The 19,555-nt window shown below is 43.0% G+C and overlaps 1 protein-coding gene and 2 pseudogenes across 1 annotated transcript in view; 1 reads left to right on the forward strand and 2 right to left on the reverse strand.

Moving 5' to 3' along the window:
- Positions 1-852: 852 nt before the first annotated feature.
- LOC125112912 (polyubiquitin-like) lies at positions 853-1,116 on the reverse strand (annotated as a pseudogene).
- A 14,252-nt stretch (positions 1,117-15,368) lies between these two features.
- On the reverse strand, positions 15,369-15,771 carry LOC125112459 (fatty acid-binding protein, heart-like; annotated as a pseudogene).
- Positions 15,772-15,906: 135 nt separating this feature from the next.
- The window catches only part of HSD17B3 (hydroxysteroid 17-beta dehydrogenase 3), a 43,343-nt gene continuing 39,694 nt past the window's right edge, over positions 15,907-19,555 (forward strand). Inside the window, exons 1-2 of the mRNA XM_047755018.1 lie at positions 15,907-16,276; positions 18,130-18,176. Coding sequence (XP_047610974.1) covers positions 16,123-16,276; positions 18,130-18,176 — 201 coding nt within the window. The 5' untranslated portion in view covers positions 15,907-16,122. The remainder of the gene's footprint in view (positions 16,277-18,129; positions 18,177-19,555) is intronic.

Here is a 19,555-nt window from a genome sequence, read left to right on the forward strand (position 1 = left end):
TATGCTGCAGGTGTGGCCCTAAAAAGATAAAAAGAAAAAAAATAATACTACTGTATTTCCTATTCGAAAGTTGCTAAGGGAGTAGATCTCAGCATAGGAAATTTTTTTTAAACTTTGTAAGTATATATGGTGACAGACATTAACTAGACATTATGGAGATTGTTTCACAATGTCTACACATGTTGAATCTCATTATGTTGTATACCTGAAACTAATATAATGTTATATGTCAATTATACCTCAACAAAAAATCAATTGTTGGAAAAATTTGCTGCCATAAGTATACTTATGATGGCTTTCCAGTTTATAGAGTTATTTTTAAAATAAAAAAATATATAATAACTTTGTTTAAAGACTAAAAAATAATGTATTCAAAAGTTTCACAGTGGAGTGAATGTCTCTTGCATTTCTCTAATGGGAAAGAAAACAACAGCTAATGTGGAAACTGGAAAAAATAACATGTCTTCACATGGAAGAATTTAATTTTCCAAGGCACGGAGGTATTCTTATGAGTCATAAAACACAAATTTCTTTAAATCTGTTCTGAATTCACAGTCAGATATTGTCATGTAATTCCTTAATCTATTCAACAGAGGTGACTACATTTTTTTTAACTATTGAAAAGAAAAAGTGGGAAATTTGATTTAAAACGAAGCATACTAGTGAGTGTTTTTTGTTTGTTTCTTTTTTCTTTTCTTTTTCTTTTTTTTTACCATGCAACAAAACCTTTATTTATGTTTTGGACAGGTTCAGCTATTACTGAAACTGGAAATTTCTAAACTTAAATTGGGGCAAATGGCTAGAGTGCAGAGTAATGCCATCATCAGGCATTATGAATGCAAGACTGAAGGATTAGCAGCCACCCCTCAGACGGAGGACCAGATGGAGGGTGGACTCTTTCTGGATGTCGTAATCAGAAAGAGTGTGGCCATCCTCCAGCGGCTTGCCTGCAAAGATGAGCCTCTGCCGGTCGGGGGGCAATGCCTTCCTTATCCTGGATCTCGATGGTGTCACTGGGCTCCACCTCCAGGGTGATGGTCTTGCCGGTCAAGGTCTTCACAAAGATCTGCATTTTGACCTGTGAGCAAAGGCACAGATGCTGTGAATCCAATCACACTGAGACACCGCAACTAGCCAGATGAAAGCTCAGTTATCCACAATCTGAAAAATAACTGCAGGATAAAATTTGTTTCAACTTGAGGTATGTTTTTACCTTCAGTCAATTACACAGAGCTTAAGTGTACCGCACAGGGAGTTCTGATAAAGGCACACTCCCATTTACACAGATGCTTATTAAAGTATGCATCCTCCTCATCACCATGGAAAATTCTTTTTTTTTTTTTTTGGTCTTTTCTAGGGCCACTCCCGTGGCATATGGAGGTTCCCAGGCTAGGGATCTAATCGGAGCTGTAGCCAACGGCCTATGCCATAGCCACAGCAACGCCAGATCTGAGCCCCGTCTGCAACTACACCACAGTTCATGGCAATGCCGGATTGTCGACCCACTGAGCAAGGCCAGAGATCGAACCTGCAACCTCATGGTTCCTAGTCAGATTCGTTAACCACTGTGCCACGACGGGAACTCCATTAGATGGAAAATTCTTCTTTTTTTTTTTTTGTCTTTTTGCCATTTCTTGGGCCGCTCCAGCGGCATATGGAGGTTCCCAGGCTAAGGGTCAAATCGGAGCTGTAGCCCCTGGCCTACGCCAGAGCCACAGCAACGCAAGATCCGAGCCGCGTCTGCAACCTACACCACAGCTCACCCCAACGCCGGATCGTTAACCCACTGAGCAAGGGCAGGGACCGAACCCGAAACCTCATGGTTCCTAGTCGGATTCGTTAACCACTGCGCCAAGACGGGAACTCCTAGATGGAAAATTCTTTATGATCCCAACCAGTCAGGCCCCACACTGCTACCCAGAAACCAGCAATCTGATTTATTTCACTGAAGATTGGATTTGCTTCTAAATGGCATCATATAGGAGTTCCTATTGTGGCAAAGCAGAAACAAATCCGACTAGTATCCATGAGGATGCAGGTTCAATTCCTGGCCTTTCTTAGTGGACTGGAGATCCAGTGCAGCTGTGAGCTGTGGTGTACGTCACAGACATGGCTTGGATCCCGTGTGGCTGTGGATGTGGCTGGCAGCTGCAGCTCCAATTTAAACCCTAGCCTGGGAACTTCCATATGTCATGGGTGCAGCCATAAAAGGACCAAAAAAAAAAAAGGCATCGTATATTATGTACATGTAGCAGGGTGGCAGGTACTTTCTGAAATGGATCTCAATGCCTGCCTCCTTACATTCACTTCCCGTGTAATTGCTTCCTTTTGCACGTGGGCTGGACCTAGAATGCAGGCTGGCTTCTCATGTATAGAATACAGCAAAAGTATTGAGAGGTTCCTTCCAAGATAAGTGATGAAAGAGCGTGGCTTCTGACTTTATGTCTGACTCTTCTCACGGGCTTGCTCTGATGAAACACGCACCCATTTTGTGAACAGCTTTCTCAGTGAAGACAAATGATGAGGCTCATGTGTCAAGGAACAGCTTTGTGGGGTGGGGTGGGCACTACATCCTAGCAACGAACATGTGTGTGAGCTTGAAATGCATCTTTGAAGGTCTGGAAAGTTTTCATAGAAGAAGTATCATCTCAGGTTGGCTGAAATTTTAATTCATATTTATGATTTTTTTCATTGCAAAAGAAACATATACTCATTATGGAAATTTTAAAAGCATAGAAAAGGGCAAACATGCAAGTTTAAAAAAAAAAGGTTATAAATTCCACCCCTTCAGTATAAAAATAGCATTAACAACCTAAGAAAGTATCTGTTTAAAATTACTATTAAATGTATATTTGAGTATTATTTCTTGGAACATTAATCAGACTAAAAGAAAACATGATTTCCAACAAATGAAATTTTGTTTATAGCTAACCCTTTAAAAAAATAACATTTTGGTGCACATCTTTATCAACTTTAAAAAAAATTTTTTTTTTGTCTTTTCTAGGGCCACACCATGGCATACGGAGGTTCCCAGGCTAGGGGTCAAATCGGAGCTGTAGCCACTGGCCTACACCACAGCCACCACAATGCGGGATCTGAGCCGCATCTACAACCTACACCACAGCTCACGGCAACACTGGATCCTTAACCCACTGAGTGAAGCCAGGGATGGAATCCGCCAGCTCATGGTTGCTAATCGGACTCCTATCAACTTTTTTCTACTAATCATCACATATGGAAAAACCATTGGGACTGTGCTATTTAGTCACCTGCATCTTAATAAATGTTATTTCATTTACTCTTCACAATAGCCCTATAAAGAAAGATAATAAATCCCATTTTTTTTTCTGTTTTTCTTTTTACAACCACACCTGCAGCCTGGAAGTTCCTAGGCTAGGGGCCGATTCTGAGCTGCACCTGCCAGCCTATGCCTCAGCCACAGCCACACTGGATCTAAGCTGCCTCTGTGACCTAGGCTCATAGCTTGCAGCAATGCCGGATCCTTAACCCACTGAGCAAGGCTAGGGATTGAATCTGCATCCTCACGGAGACTATGTTTTGTTCTTAACCTGCTGAGTCACGACAGGAACTCCTCAATCCCATTTTATAAAAATAACTTGAGAGTCAGAAAATGTGTCTTGTCCAAGTCACACCAAAGCCAACACGCACATCCAGAATGTCTCTCTCCAGAGCACATGCTCACCCTCTTCCCAGCTGCCTCGTGGGTGGTTCGTGGAGATGGCAGGGCATGAAAAGGAAAAGTCATTCAGAGGGGGTGTTTGTAATGACGGATTGGGTGGTTGCTTCTATCCTAGGGCATAAAGAAAAGGGAGATATTTTTAAAAGACTCTCATTTTTCTAAGCTGAGGAGGAGGGGGAGAAGGATGATGCCACAAATGATACCAATTTCATAATGTGTTCAATAATACACATAACTTCGGTTAGGCAAAAAGTGGTCCCTTGGGGAGTTCCTGTCCTGGCACAGCAGAAACGAATCTGGCTAGTATCCATGAGGATGTGGGTTTGATCCCTGGCCCCGCTCAGTGGGTGGAGGACTTGGTGTTGCCCTGAGCTGTGGTGTAGATGGAAGACTTGGCTCAGATCCTGCATTGCTGTGGCTGTGGTGTAGGCTGGTAGCTGCAGCTCCTATTCAACCCTTAGCCTTGCAACTTCCATATGCCTCTGGTGCGGCCCTAAAAAGACAAAAGACAAAAAAATTATATAGCTATAGATATATAGAGATATAGATATCGTCTCTGGGTTGCATGTTCCTGGCTTGACTTATGTCGTTTACGTAACTGTGATTATTATTTATTAGCATAGCACAGAGAGTTTCAGGCAAGGGTAGAAATGCTAGCCTAGAGTTTTGACACCGAATGAAGGGGAAGGAGCATGGGGTGTAAGTGGATCAGGAATGGCTCTTCTGGATCGAGCCCTCAGCTGCCTGAGCCTCCTAAGCTGCACCCTGTCCTCCAGACAGGGAAATACAGCCACAGACAGGGGGAGAAGGACTTTTAGACAAAGAAGGAAGTGTAGGCATATGTTGCCTGGGACTCTTGGGATCCTCAAACTCTTTGGAGTTCTGACAAATTCACCTTTGATGAACTGATTCACTGGACAAAGGGTTCTGGTCCATCTCCTGGCTGAATTCATGGCATCCAGCTCCACCATCAGTATCCTCCAAGCCCAAGACAATGAATTTCTTTTTTCCTCTCAGGTTTTCTTTTTTAAAAAATTTTTATTTATTTTTTTTTGTCTTTTTTTTTTTTTTTTTTTGTCTTTTTGCCATTTCTTGAGCCGCTCCTGCGGCATATGGAGGTTCCCAGGCTAGGGGTCTAATCGGAGCTGTAGCTGCTGGCCTACTCCAGAGCCACAGCAACTCGGGATCTGAGCTGCATCTGCAACCTTTGCTAGAGTTCACGGCAACACGCGATCCTTAACCCACTGAGCAAGGCCAGGGATCGAAACCGCAACCTCATGGTTCCTAGTCGGATTCGTTAACCACTGAGCCAAGATGGGAAGTCCCTATTTTTTCATCTTTTGTCTTTTTTAGGGCCGCACCCATGGCATATGGATTTTCCCAGGGTAGGGGTCTAATCGGAGCTACAGCTGCTGGCCTACACCACAACCACAGCCACACCAGATCCAAGACAAGTCTGTGACCCACACCACAGCTCATGGGAAGGCCAGATCCTTAGCCCACTGAGCGAGGCCAGGGATTGAACCTGCAACCTCGTGGCTCCTAGTTGGATGCGTTAACCACTGAGCCATGATGGGAACTCCATCTACTCTTTATTTTTTATTAAAATTTTTAAAATCACAGTTGATTTATAACATTCTGTCAATTTTTGCTGTACAGCAAAGTGACCCAGTCATACATATATGTATATATACCTTCTTTTCCTCACATTATCCTCCATCATGTCCCCTCATAAGTGACTAGATATATAGTCCCCAGTGCTATACAGCAGGATCTCATTGCTTATCCACTCCAAATGCAAGAGTTTGCATCTGCTAACCCCAAACTCCCAATCCATCCCACTCCCTCCCCCTCCCCCTTGGCAACCACAAGTCTGTACACCATGTCCATGAGTTTGTTACTTTTCTGTAGATAGGTTCATTTGTGCTGTATATTAGAGTCTTCCTGTGAATTTCTCCAGTTTCCCACCCTTTTTGCTCCCTCCTCGGCATCTTACCACCTTGTGTCCACCTGCTGTGTCCTCTATTGCGTACAGATAAAACACCAAATATTTCATAAATGGGGGCGACTGTGAAGGAATCCAATCTTTCCATCTTTGCCTTTTTCATTCTTTTTTTTTTGCCTTTTCTAGTCACTGACTCCATATTCTAAGGGCTTCCAGTTGAGATTTACTGAGAGGCAATTTGCCAGTATCTATCACCTCTTTATCAAAAAGTTCTTAAACAGGACAAACTTCATCACACACCGCTAAAGGCTCCCTTGCCCTTTTTCCATTTAGTATTTACTGGAGGACTCTTTATTGACTACTTACTTTTGTTCTAACAAAGTCCCATCCCAAAAGAGTGTCCATTGCAGTGGTGGGATACCCAGCAATAAGCAATGTATAAGATAAGCCAATAAATAATATGTGCAGGAGAAAAATAAAGCAGAGACATACTGAGGCAGAATCATAACTCAGATAGTGTAGGAGCATGGGCTTTGATGCATTCTTTGATATGGTTATGGATTAACATTTGTGGCTTAAGGGCTCCAGGGAGTAACATCCCCACAGGCCTTGTTTGCTATAGGGAGTGTATCTATGCCAAGATGGACATTAATTTCTAACCCACTCCTCAACTAATAGAAAAGGAATGAGAGGAATGGTGACTCCATCTAAGGGAAGAGAAGGGCAAAGAAACCTTAAAACTTACGGGACATTTCCATCCCCAAGATATTTCCATCCCTTGGACAAGGACTGGAATAGGTAACTTGGGCAATGCCAATGGGAGAAAACCACATTTTTCTGGATCCCACAAAGGGACCCCCTATCTTTAAGGGATAAAACCCCTATAGAACAATAGGGAAGGGGACTCTTCTTCCCCCTCCCAGCCTGTCCTGGGAGCTGTTTGTTTTCCTGTAATGAAGACTTTGCTTGCTCGCTGCCTGTGTGTTCCCAAAGTCAGTCTTTGGCTCCGTGAACAAGAATCGAGATTCTGATAACATCTTTCTGGCATCAATAGGACAGTGTGGTGGGAGTTGGCAGGCCTTTTCCAGGCCTTAGTGAAAACAGTAATTATTGTTTTAATATTTGTCCAACAGCTCTCTCATTCTATTGGCAACAGATGTGGAAGCACTGAGGTGGCTGATCTACAATGTCTGCTTCTGCCAACCAACTCTGAGATGGAAAGAGTACTAATTAAACAAGACAGGTAATCCTTAGACAAGACAGGTAAAGTGCTTAATGCAGCATCTTGTACATAGAACATACTAAATAAGGAGCCATCAGAAAAAATGGGAAGGAGAGGGGAGCTGCCCCTGGCAAAACCTTCTCCTTTGCCCTAATTTTAATCTCCGCATTGCTTGTGCTGTCTTCAGACACCCCATAGCTTTATGAGCAATTGGCCCTTGAACTGGGAAGCTGCTTAGGATAAGACCAAAGCTGAAAGTGACAGGGTAGATAAAAGGCATCCTTTAGAGACGATTGCTGGCTGAACTTGACACCCGTAGCTGGTGTCTCTCACTTTCCTCCCTGGGGCTCTTCATCACCCACAGGAACCCGTTCATCATCTAACATCTGAGCAAACCTGGAAGTGAGGAAGGGTAATACCCCCTGGAGCAACCATAGCCACTGAGCCTGGGAGTTACTCAACTTTCATGCTTAGGGCAGAAGAGTCTGAGGTGCCTTCTACAGTTTCTCAGAGGCTTTCCCAGAAGGACAGAGCCTCAGTCGCTCAGAGCAGTGACCAGCTCAATGGCACATTCATGTCATTCTGTCTGTCCCCTGTTCAATCTCCTGGTCCCAACCCAGCTCCTATCCATTGGAATTGCTTCTCAAAATAACTATCTTCACAAGGTCCTCATATCAGAAAGAACTCAGGCTAAGATGGTCACATTATCTGGGTTTTGATCTTTTAGATCCTACCTCCCAATATTATATGTATACATATAATATAATATGAATACATATATCATACATATGTACTTTATGTGTATGTATATGTGTATATATCTCCACATACACATACACATATATATGAAATTGTCTATAATCTCATCTCTTCAAATTAGAAAGTTTTGATCATCAGATAACTTGACAGTTTCTCTACCAAAGATCTCTTAGGTTGCTCTTTCAGTATGTATTTGGCCCCAGCTTGGCTAAGTTGATCATTGCTGTTTCTATATAGGTGAACAAAACCCAGGGATCATATCCCTTGTTGCAAAAATTCTCTTTGACCCACAATACTTACATCACCTCTCTATAGCTGGTGGAAGCAAGATCTTAACTTTTTTCAAGTTGAAAAACTGTCTTTTGGAAGTTACGCTGTGGTTCAGTGGGTTAAGGTTTGGGTGTCATTGCAGCTGTGGCGCAGGTCACTTCCCCATAGGATTGCAACGAGCTCTGTATTTTAGGGAGCAGATTTTTTGATGACCCTTTTAGTAATGCAGATGCACCTACCATTCCCCCCTCCACATTTTATGTGAAGGTGCTTCAAGCTGAGATTTACATATCCTGTTTGGGCATATAAATTGAGTATAACTAGCAGAATTATTGACAGGCCACATTAGATTATTTCCCCCTAAATCTAAGTTATAACTAAATTTCCCCATCCTCCTGGGAAGAAGCAGAAAGACAACAGCCTAGAGAAGCAACAGCATAGTGTTGTGGTCTCTGCACACAGGTGGAAAAAGAATTTTCCTGATTTATTTCATGTTTTTTTTGTCTTTTTTTAGGGCCCCTTGCACAGCATATAGAATGTTCCCAGCCTAGGGGTTGAATCAGAGCTATAGCTGCTGGCCTCCACCACAGCCACAGCAATGCCAGATCTGAGCCATGTCTGTGACCTACACCACAGCTCATAGCAATGCTGGATCCTTAACCCACTGAGTAAGGCCAAGGATTGAATCTGCATCCTCATGGATACTAGTCAGATTCATTTCCGCTGAGCCATGATGGGAACTCCCAAATTTTCTGGATTTAGGCCGAGGTATAGAAAAGACAAATTTATTGAAGCAAGAGACACTGTTAACACAGTGGGCTGACTACCTGACAATCAGGGAGAGCTGACCCTGGTGAAGTGTGTTTTTATAAACCAAAGACAAAGGAGTGGGAGGAGTGGTCTTGCCATACACCTGTTAACCTGCTGATTGGTTGGAGTCATCTGATACACTTGCTGGTTGGTTGGGGAAGGATGAAGTCTTTGGATACACTTGCTGGTTGGTTGGGGAAGGATGAGGTCTTTGGATACACTTGCTGGTTGGTTGGGCATACGTTGCCTTTATAGGGGCAGGGTGCGGAGTGGGCTACATACCTTTTCTAGGAGGGGGAAGGAAGGAGTAGGCCAAGTTGATGGGGTGGGGAGGTCCTTGGGAACATTTTAACAATTACAGTGAGACAGGTGGGCTGATAAGGGTCTGGCAGTTCTTATCTCAGCTGGAGGCTTTTTGAGTTTTATCTCCTTGGAGAAGTCTTGACATCCCACAGATGGCAAGAAGTGACCAGACCCAGAGACTAGATTTGCTTGGATAGAACAGGAGGATTTGGGTAATAGTTTCCTTAAGGGCTCCCCAAAATTACATGAAAAGGAAAACCTAGTAAAACACTGAACTCTTATACTACCTCACACCTATCAGAAAGGCCATCATTAATAAGTCTATAAACAACAAATGCCAGAGAGGGTGTGGAGCAAAGGGAACCCTCCTACAATGTTGGTGGGAATGTAAGTTGGTACATTCCCACCATGGAAAACAGTATGGAGATTTCTCAGGAAACTAAATATAGAACTATCCTATGAACCAGCAATCCCACTCCTGGGCATATATCCAGGCAAAGCTTTAACTCAAAAAGATACATCCACCCCTATGTTCATAGCAACACAATTCACAGTAGCTAAGACATGGAAACAACCTAAATGTCCATCAACAGATGAATGGATTAAGAAGATGTGGTACATACATATATACACAATGGAATAGTACTTAACCATAAAAAAGAACAAAATAATGCCATTTGCAGCAACATGGATGGAACTAGAGACTCTCATATCAAGTGGGGTAAGTCAGAAGGAGAAAGACAAATACCATACAATTTCACTTATATGTGGAATCTAAAATATGACACAAATGAACCTATCTACATAAAATAAACAAACTCATGGACTTGGAGAACAAACTTGTGGTTGCCAAAGGGGAGGGGGAGGAGGGATTGGGATGGACTAGGAGTTTGGGGTTAGTTGATGCAAACTATTGCCTTTGGAGTGGGTAAGCAATGAGATCCTGCTGTATAGCACAGGGAACTCTATCCAATCGCTTGTGATGGAGCATGATAGATGATAATGTGAGAAAAAGAATGTATATTTATATGTATATGTATAAATGGGCCACCTTGCTCTATAGCAGAAATTGACAGAACTTTGTATATCAACCATAAGAAAAAAATTAAAAAAAAAACACTGACCTCAAAAAAAAAATACTGAACTCTTTAGTATTGAAATAGAGACTCAGATGGCAGTGAAATAGAGACTTAGACTATTGTCCTTATGGCATTGATAACCTCTGAAGACTGCGGAAGATGGAAACATCTTAATTATCCATGGTTTCCAGTACTCCTGTACAATTTTCTCCCTAACCCCTTCCCTTTAAAAAAAATTCAGTCTTTTCAAACTAAAAACAGGAGTTCCCTTCGTGGTGCAGTGGAAACAAATCTCACTAGCATCCATGATGATGCAGGTTCGATCCCTGGCCTCGTTCAGTGGGTTAAGGATCCGGCATTGCCGTGAACTGTGGTGCAGGTCACAGTTGTGGTGCGGATCTGGTGTTGCTGTGGCTGTGGCTGTGGCTGTGGCTGTGGCCAGAGGCTACAACTCTGATTTGACCCCTAGCTTGAGAAATTCCACATGCTGCAGGCATTGCCCCCAATGGACAAAAACAAACAAACAAAAACCTGAAAAAACAAAAGACAAAAACAGTTCACTAATTCATTCCCTCCTGCCCCCGCCCCACAACCACCAATCTCTTTTCTGTATCTGTGAACATATTTACATATAACTATCATATATATATATTTTTAAAAGATGCCAAGTGTAAAGAGATCATACAGTATTTGTCTTTCTTGTCTGGCTTACTTCACTTAGCACAATACTCTTGAGGTCCACCTTATCCTCACAGTTAGCATTAAAGTACTTATGACTGCTTTGGCACTACGATGGTCAGGGTCTTTTTTGCAACAGAGACCACTAAACCCAAAATAAAATCCCTATTCTTGGGCCCCTTAAAGAGAAATTTTGCTGGGAGTTCCCCTGTGGCACAGCAGGTTAAGGATCTGGTGTTGTCACTACAGTAGCTTGGATCACTGCTCTGGTGTGGATTTACATGTCATGGGCAAGGCTAAAAATTAAAAAAAAAAATTTAAAAAGAGGAATTCCCATTATGGCTCAGTGGTAACAAACCTGACATGTCCATGAGGACACGGGTTTGATCCCTGGCCCTGCTCAGTGGGTTAAGGATCTGGCCTTGTGGTAAGCTGTGGTATAGGTCGTGGATGCAGTTTGGATTCCGAGTTGCTGTGGCTATGTCATAGGCCAGCAGCTGTAGCTCTGATTCATCCCCTAGCCTGAGAAATTCCATATGCCACAGGTGCATCCCTAAAAAAAAAAAAAGAGAGAGAGAGAGAGAAACTTTAATAGTTTGTTTATTTATTTGGCTGCTCCTGCAGCATCTGGAAGTTCTACAGCCAAGGATTAAACCTATGCCAAAGCATTGACCCAAGCCATAGCACTGACAATGGCCAGATCCTTAACCTGCTGAGCCACCAGGGAACTCCTAGATCTAACAGATTAGAGGAAATATAGGGGGCAGAGGAACATGTTAATCAACAGATGTTAGTCATGCAGATGTGATCAGCAAAATTCAAAATGTGGAAAATTCTATAAGATAAACAACTTCATCTCTTAAACAATTAATAGTAAACATTTTTTAAAAAGGTAGGAGAGAAAACCTATACGATTTATGAGATATACCAATCTAATGAAATGTGTAGTCTTTTAAGAAAAATCAAAATGATTCACAAGTCAACTTAGAAGTATTTATGTAACAATCAGGGAAATTTAAGTAATGCCTGAATATTTGACGGCACTAAAGAATTACTGCTAATTGTTAAGTGGTAATAACAGCATTGCTTTTATGTTATTCTTTTAGAGTCCTTCCCATTATGGGGGTTTGGGAGCAAGGAAAGTAGGTATATGCAAAGTAAAAACGGACATGAAATGATAATTATTATTATTTTTTAAGCGCCACAGGTGCAGCATATGGAAGTTCCCAGGCTGGGGATCGAATCAGAGCTGCAGCTGATGGCCTACGCCACAACCACAGCAACACCATATCCCAGCCGCGTCTGCAACTTCCACCACAGCTCACAGCAATGCCGGATCCTTAACCCACTGAGCGAGGCCAGGGATCGAATCCACATCTTCATGGATACTAGTCAGGTTCGTTTCTGCTGAGCCACAAAGGGAACTCCTAATTTCATTAACTGTCATTATAATTAACTATAACCTATGGAAAAATGAGGGTTCACTAAATTAGTCTCCCTACTTTGGTACGGTTTTGAGTTTTTTCTTAATATAAATTTTTTTCAAGTGCAAGAATTTTCAAAGCAATTACAAAATTTATTGAGATATTAAGAAGACCTAAAAGAAGAGATAGACCATGTTTATAGGTTGAAAGACTTAAATTGCAAAACAAATGTGAATTTTCCCCACTTAAACCCTAGCAGGGAATTCAACAGCAACACTCCCTAATACCCAAGCCCCGCATCTTTCCAGCTAGTCAGCGATTGTGGAGGCTTCTGTCTTGGATCAAAGAAACCCTGAGAACATTTTCACCAACCAGCTTGCTCTAACCATCCTCTCTCCACTGAAATCCAAATCCCAGCCTTGGCTCCAGGGCTTCCTTTCCAAACTCATTTGTTTCGTAGATACTCTCCTTTAGCCCTCGGGTATTCTTTTGACTTTTCTTTTCATTTCTTTATTTTGTCTTTTTGGGGCCGCACCCACGGCATATGGAGGTTCCCAAGCTAGGGGTCAAATCGGAGCTATAGCTGCTGGCCTGCACCACAGCCACAGCAATGCAGGATCTGAGCCATGTCTGTGACTTATACCACAGTGCATGGCAACGTGGGATCCTTAACCCACTGAGCGAGGCCAGGGATCGAACCTGCAACCTCATGGATACTAGCCAGATTCATGTCTGCTGAGCCATGACATGTACTCCTTGAGTTTTCTTTTACACCCTTTTAGCAGCTAACTCTTTACTAATTTTTGAAATATTGAATAGTGCCCATTCAAGTTGCTGTGTAGTTTATCTCCTGAGTGGGACTGACACAGCAGTAAAATTGATGTTTTACATGTATAACATGTGTGACCCAGCAGTCATGTGTGTGTGTTGTATGTGTGTGTGTGTGTGAGTGTGTAAGAGAGAGAGAGGAATATGCATACATACAATTTGTACATGTCGGAAAGTACAGATACAAGCATATGCATAGCAATGTGGTTTGGCATAATCTGAAACTGAAAACAAATCCAGTTGTCTATCAACAGAAGACAGATGGGCTGGGGGATGTGAGAGAAAGCGAGGAGTCAAGGCTATGGCCAAGGAGAAACATAAGCATTGTCCTGTGCTGGGATTAGGAGGTCTGTAAGCGATGCAAGCTTTGCCATCTGAAGATAATACCAGAAACCAGTGCTAGACATATTAGGTTGGAGATTCCTATTAGTCATTCCAATGGAGGTGTCGAGTAGGTGGTGGGACATGCATGGATGGGCAGCCCGATGCTCTACATGGCGGGGGGGTGTGGTTCTTGGCACACAGCATCCTTAAAGTCAAGAGATTGGGTGGCGTCACCAAATGAGTGAGTGGGGACAGAAAAGAGAAGAGGGCCAAGGGTTGACCACAGGACCCTTGTTGGATGACTGTCATGGTTTTTGCACTCCCCATCTTCAGTGTCATTATGGTTCCCCATCCTTATCTCCAAAAGGTTCTCTTCTCTTGGCATCCAGAGTAACTCAGATTACATAAGGCCACTGTCTGAGTTGCCTCAGTGGCTTACTGTTGCTCATAGACTAGAGTACAGACTCCCCAGGATTGTCTGACTCTGCTTCCGGCCTCCACCTTAACTTCATTCTTTCCGTCCTTTGTTCACTACAGACCAGTCGCTCTATATGGTGTTGTTTATTCCTCCACTACAGGCATCTTTCTCATTTCAGGGGACTTGTACCAGCTGTTCCCTCAGCCTGGAGGGGGGACCTTATCTCGGCAGGGCTGTCTCCTTTCCTTTCAATGTGCAGCTCAAAAAATTACTTCGTTGGAATTCCCGCCATGGTACAGTGGAAACAAATCTGACTAGGAACCATGAGGTTGTGGGTTCGATCCCTGGCCTCGCTCAGTGGCTTAAGGATCCAGTGTTTCCATGAGTGTTGGTGTAGGTCACAGACGCGGCTCGGATCCCACATTGCTGTGGCTGTGGTGGAGGCTGGCAGCTGTAGCTCTGACTCGACGCCTAGCCTGGGAACTTTCATATGCCATGGGTGCGGCCCTAAAAAGACAAAACAAATATATATATATATATATATATATATATATATATATATAAAACCTTGTCACAGAACTTCTTTCTGCCTCTCTAAAGTATTTGTTCCCCTACTAGTCACTCTGACAAGTCACTCAATAGCACTATTTCATGGCACTGATTTTTGACATTATCTCCTTTGTTGGCAATCTGTGAATCTCATCTCCCCCATGGCTGTGACTGGCCTTGTTTCCTATAACTTATCACCCATGACTCAAACAGTGATGCCACCTGGTAGGTGTCATGGTCTGTGTACGCAGGTCAGAAGAAGAATTTCTGGATTCATATGGGGTGAAAAGAAAGAAGAGTTTATTAAGCATGGTGAGATGGAAAGAAAGTATCATTTTTGAGATAAGAGTGGCTGCAAGCACAGCGGGATGACTGTCTGACTATCAGGGAGAGCAGCAAGGAGTGCCTGGTTGTGTCTGTTTTTATAGCTCAGGGAGAAGAGAGGTCTGGAGATACATCTGCTGACGAGTTGGTTGATTGGGGGCGTATAAGACTCTATAGGAGTGGGCCGCTAGACCTTTCCTAGCACAGGCAGGAAGGAGTAGGCCAGGCTGCACAAAGAGGGGGTAGGGGCATTACAATGAGACAGGTGGGGCGATGATGAGGGCCTGGTCCTTCTTGTCTTGGCCTGAGGCTTTGAGTTCTATCTCCTTGAAGGAGCCTTGAAGTCCAACAGTGGGTAGTCAATCAGCATTTGCTGACCTTACAGGATTTTACCTACTTTTTGTTATCCTTTTTAGCTCCCAAATTCAGGGAGGGGATACTGTGCTGTCATTTTTTCTTTACCCAGGCTTTAGCTTTCTTTCTGTCTTTTTTTTTTCTTTTTTTTTTTTTGGCCTTGGCTATTTTATTGACCTCAGAGCACCCTTTGGACGCAGTTAAAAAAAACCAAACATACACACCAAGAACTGGAACCATATGCAGGCTGGTGCCACCTGACCCCAGGAGAATATCGCCAAAGTGGATTTTTACAAATGCCAGAGGTAAAAATGAGGTAATCTGGTGCTGAGTTCCAGGAGTAGCCATTTGGCAGAAGCAGTTGATGAAGAGATGGGCAGGTCATCCTTCTTTCTCGTAAGTGCCAGTGCAAACTGCACCGCCATGGGTGAGTGTCAGGAATGAGTGTCCCATCACCTAGTTCCCAAACAAGCATTGTCTCTTGTCCATTCCACTTCTGCACAGGGACAAGTTTGTCTCCATCCAGTGTCACAATGGACTTGACCTTCCTGTCATCCGCTGTGGTCTCATCAAACTCCACTCCCAGCTTGAAGCTGATCTGGGTGCTCTTGAAGGTGTTTTGTGTTTGTATGGTGATTGTGTCCCCGTTCACTTTGATGATTGTGGAAGGCTTGGTCGTGTTGGCCACCTGCCTGGTGGCAAAACCCACACCAATTGACTTCATGTAGTCATCAAAATTTTTGCTGTCCATTAGCTTCCAGGAGGCCACAAAGGCATCCACCATGGTGAGGTTGGGCTAGGCTGAGAAAGAGGCGACAGAGCAGGCGTGCAAAGATTCCAGGATCTCCAGGCTTTATCTTTCTTCATGTCCTCCTTGTACTGCTCCTCCAACTCCCCTGCAGTCACAAAGCCCAATAGTACTATAAAGATATTAGAATGTTTTATTCCAAAGCCTGTGAATCAGAGGATTGTGTAAAGAAGTTACTCTAATCTAAATGCCTAGACACAGTGTCACACTGGCATGTACCCAGTGTCTCCAGAAGGGGTCTGACACTCATCCAGACAAGCCACACTTGCCCTTGAAGGCTGTGAAGACCCGGACCAGGTCTGAAACAGCATCTGCCATAGTGCCATCATGGGGGACATTTTGGGACAGTTCTTCATTTTTGTAGGGCTGCTGGTGTGCCTGGTTTACCTGGTGAAGTGTATGCGATTCTGCAAATGTATTTTCCTGAACTTCTGGAGAGTTTCGCCAAGGTCTTTCTTGACGTCAATGGGACAGTGGGCAGGTAAAGAAAGCTTTCCAGCTCTTGTTTTTCTGTTGTTCTTGCTTATTCTTATTTAGGTCGCAAAAGATAGATTGCATCTTTTCCCATTGAGAGCAAAGATGAAATTCCTTTGGGCAGTTTTAATTTGAGGGGCTGGCAAGCATGACTGAAGTTAGAATTCTCTGAAAAAGAAGATGTGGGGCACCAGGAGAATGAGGGAAGAATGTGACTCGGTTCTTGCCTCTGAGCTTTCTTCTCATCCTCACTAGCTGGATTTTCTTCTTCTTTTTGGAGTTTCTGATGATACAAATAATAGAGGCTGCAGAAAATTTGGCATCCTCCTCTCCAACTTTTCAAAAGCCCGGGTGCTTTCATTTTGTTCAAGGGTGTTTCAAAATTCTGAAATCCAAATAATTTACATTTACTTTATTTAAAAAAAAAATGTCTCCGAGCCCTCTCATGAAGTGAGGGTAATATAAAATCAAGGCCATGAAGCTATCTATGGAGTCATGCTTTTAAGATGGTTAGATATGGAATCTGGGTCTGGTTTGTGTCCCAAGTAGATTGATTAATTGCTGCCTCCCAATAGGATTTATCACTTGGAACCTCCATGCAGAATTTCAGTCCCAAGACTGGGTTTAAGGTGAAGGATGCGTGGCTATGGTTTCAGCATCTCCTTGGATGAAGCGCATTTCCAAGTTGGTGTTATGTGCTGAGATATCAATAACTAATGATGGGGTTGGGCTGGCTCTTGTGGTTCTAACTATGACTGCAAGATGCCGTTTAGCAATTAGGAAACTTAAAAAAAAAAAGATTTATTACTTACAGAGATTGGGTTAAGTTTTTATCTTTTGCATGTGGAAGTTCCCAAGCCTGGGATCGAACCCATGCCACAGCAGTGACCATGCTGGATCCATAACCTGCTGAACCGCCAGGGAACTCCAGGGTTAAGAACTTTCTCTCTTTTAGCCCCTCATCTCTGAACTAGGGAAAACAAGGGTGCCTGCATTATAGCCTTTTTTTTGAATATTAAATCTGATGGCAGCTGGTAGGTCTGCCCATCCCCATGCTCTGTCTGTGTTTCTGGAAGCCTGACAAGGAAGCGCTTTGCTGGACTTAAGATACCTGTTCCACCTTCTACCTGAGTTCCAATGGCCTCATTTGTCACCTACACAAACTAATGCCTTCACACTCACCCCCCAGTGCCCTAAGAAGCTGCTGGTGGCAGTCCTGGAGGCTCTGGGGCTGTCTTAGCCAGAGCCTGACTTACACCTGAGTTCCGAAGCCTAACCCCAGAACTGAGCAGAGGCAACAGGGAAGGCTTTGCTGTGCAAGAGCAAGAGGGAAAGAGGGAGAGGGGGGAGGGGGATGGGGGGGGTGGGGGGGCAAAACGGAAAAGCCCAGGACCTAGCTTCCTCTCCTCTCCTCACTCTCTGTTTTCCATTTCATGCTGGGCAAAGCGGCTCTGTAATTTAACTTGTAAATAATCAGGTCGAAGCAACTAAAAAGCACACCCCTCCCTCAAAAGTGCATGGCAGAAAATAAGCTCTCAGTAGATACCAGCCACTTATCGACGTTATCTAGACTGCAGTGTAGGTCACAGATGCGGCTCGGATCCGGTGTTGCTGTGGCTGTGATGTAGGCTGGCGCTGTAGCTCCAATTTGACCCTTAGCCTGGGAACTTCCATATGCAGCAGGTGCAGCCCTGGGATGTGGGGGGAAGTCAAGGCTGGAAACTTCACAGTTGAGCAGAGTGGGGCTGGAGAGCAGAAGGGCGCTGCTTTGGAATCTTGTGTCCTAGAGAGTAGACCTGCAAGAAAGGGGAACTTGAAGATGAATCCTATGCTTTAAAAATCATTTCTGCTTTTTTGCAGTGATCACTGGAGCCGGAGATGGGATTGGGAAAGCTTATTCATTCGAGGTAAGTTATGTCCTTGGAGAATTTCACGTTATACTCACATGACGCCATCCCAAACACGAGTTTTCTGATTATAAAAGCAATAGACACTTCTTTATGAAGGAAACTATTTTCTATAAAAAAAAAAAAGAAATTTAAAAATCATAATCTCACCCCCTGGGGTAAAAAAAAAAAAAAAGATTTACTTTTTAAAAAGAATACAATGATATTCAAAGGTGGCAGTATATCCCCTTAGAAGTTGTTTTAGGAATTTATAGGGACGTTTGTTATTTTCTAAGGTAGTAGTACAATAAGCAATTTATGTATTTAAAACGATAAAAAAATATTTTCAACTACTTTCCTTTTATGTATTCTTTACATTATAGCTAGGTCATTGTTGATTTAAAGATCACTGTGTAGGCAGGATTTACATGTATATATATAAAACTTTCCTTTCAAGAAGATTAATGGGCATTAAAAATATAAAGATGATCTGATAGGGCTGGGGGGTCACTGGAGAATGATTCGTGTCTTTGAGTGTTTTCTTCCAGGTTTTTTGTTTCTCTGTAGACAGAAACATAGATAGATAGATGACAGTAGATAGTTAGATAATAGGTAGTTTTGCTTTTCTAAAAATGCGTGTATAGCATATGCAGTTTTGTATGCTATTATTATTATTATTATTACAACTGTCATTTTTTCATGAATGAGGCATTGTTTCCTGGCATTCCTATCTCTTTTCTTCCTTGTGTTCCTTATATTGTCCTCTAGAACCATGTAAAATACAGCAAAAGAAATAGAAAGAATCCTAGAAGTTATAAGAGAAGGGATGTTAAAAATTAATACATTAGAAGCTCCCACTGTAGTGCTGTGGGTTAAGAATCGACTGTAGTAGCTCCAGTCACTGTGGAGGCATGCATTTGACCCCCTGGACTGGTGTAGCGGTTACGATGGCTGCAGCAAAGTTTGAAGTTGTGGCTGGGATTCAATTCCTGGCCCCAGGAATGTCCATGTGCTGTGGGTGCGACCATTAAAACAACAAACAAACAAACAAAAAAACCCTTAAAAACATAATGAACATAACGAAAAGCATTTCAATTATGAAAACTAATTCAACAATAGCAATGGTACCCACATGTTTTCTTGTCCCTAAAGACCTGTGTCATGACAGAGGTCAAAACATCTTCTGTGAAATGGTCATTGCAAGGCACTTGATAGCAACTTGGTTTACTTTTTAGTAAACCCTGCCTCTGAAACTCTCCTAGTGCTGGTCTTTTGGGTCTGCCCCTCATCCTCCAGACCCTGAAGATAATTTCTTTGGTACTGACATTCTGCTTCAACCTTGTTTTGTTTTGTTTTGTTTTTTCCCAGCTAAAGAGTTCTTTGCTCTGAGCTAATTCATG

This window comes from Phacochoerus africanus, chromosome 12 (assembly GCF_016906955.1).
Source record: "Phacochoerus africanus isolate WHEZ1 chromosome 12, ROS_Pafr_v1, whole genome shotgun sequence".
Taxonomy (NCBI): Eukaryota; Metazoa; Chordata; class Mammalia; order Artiodactyla; family Suidae; genus Phacochoerus; species Phacochoerus africanus.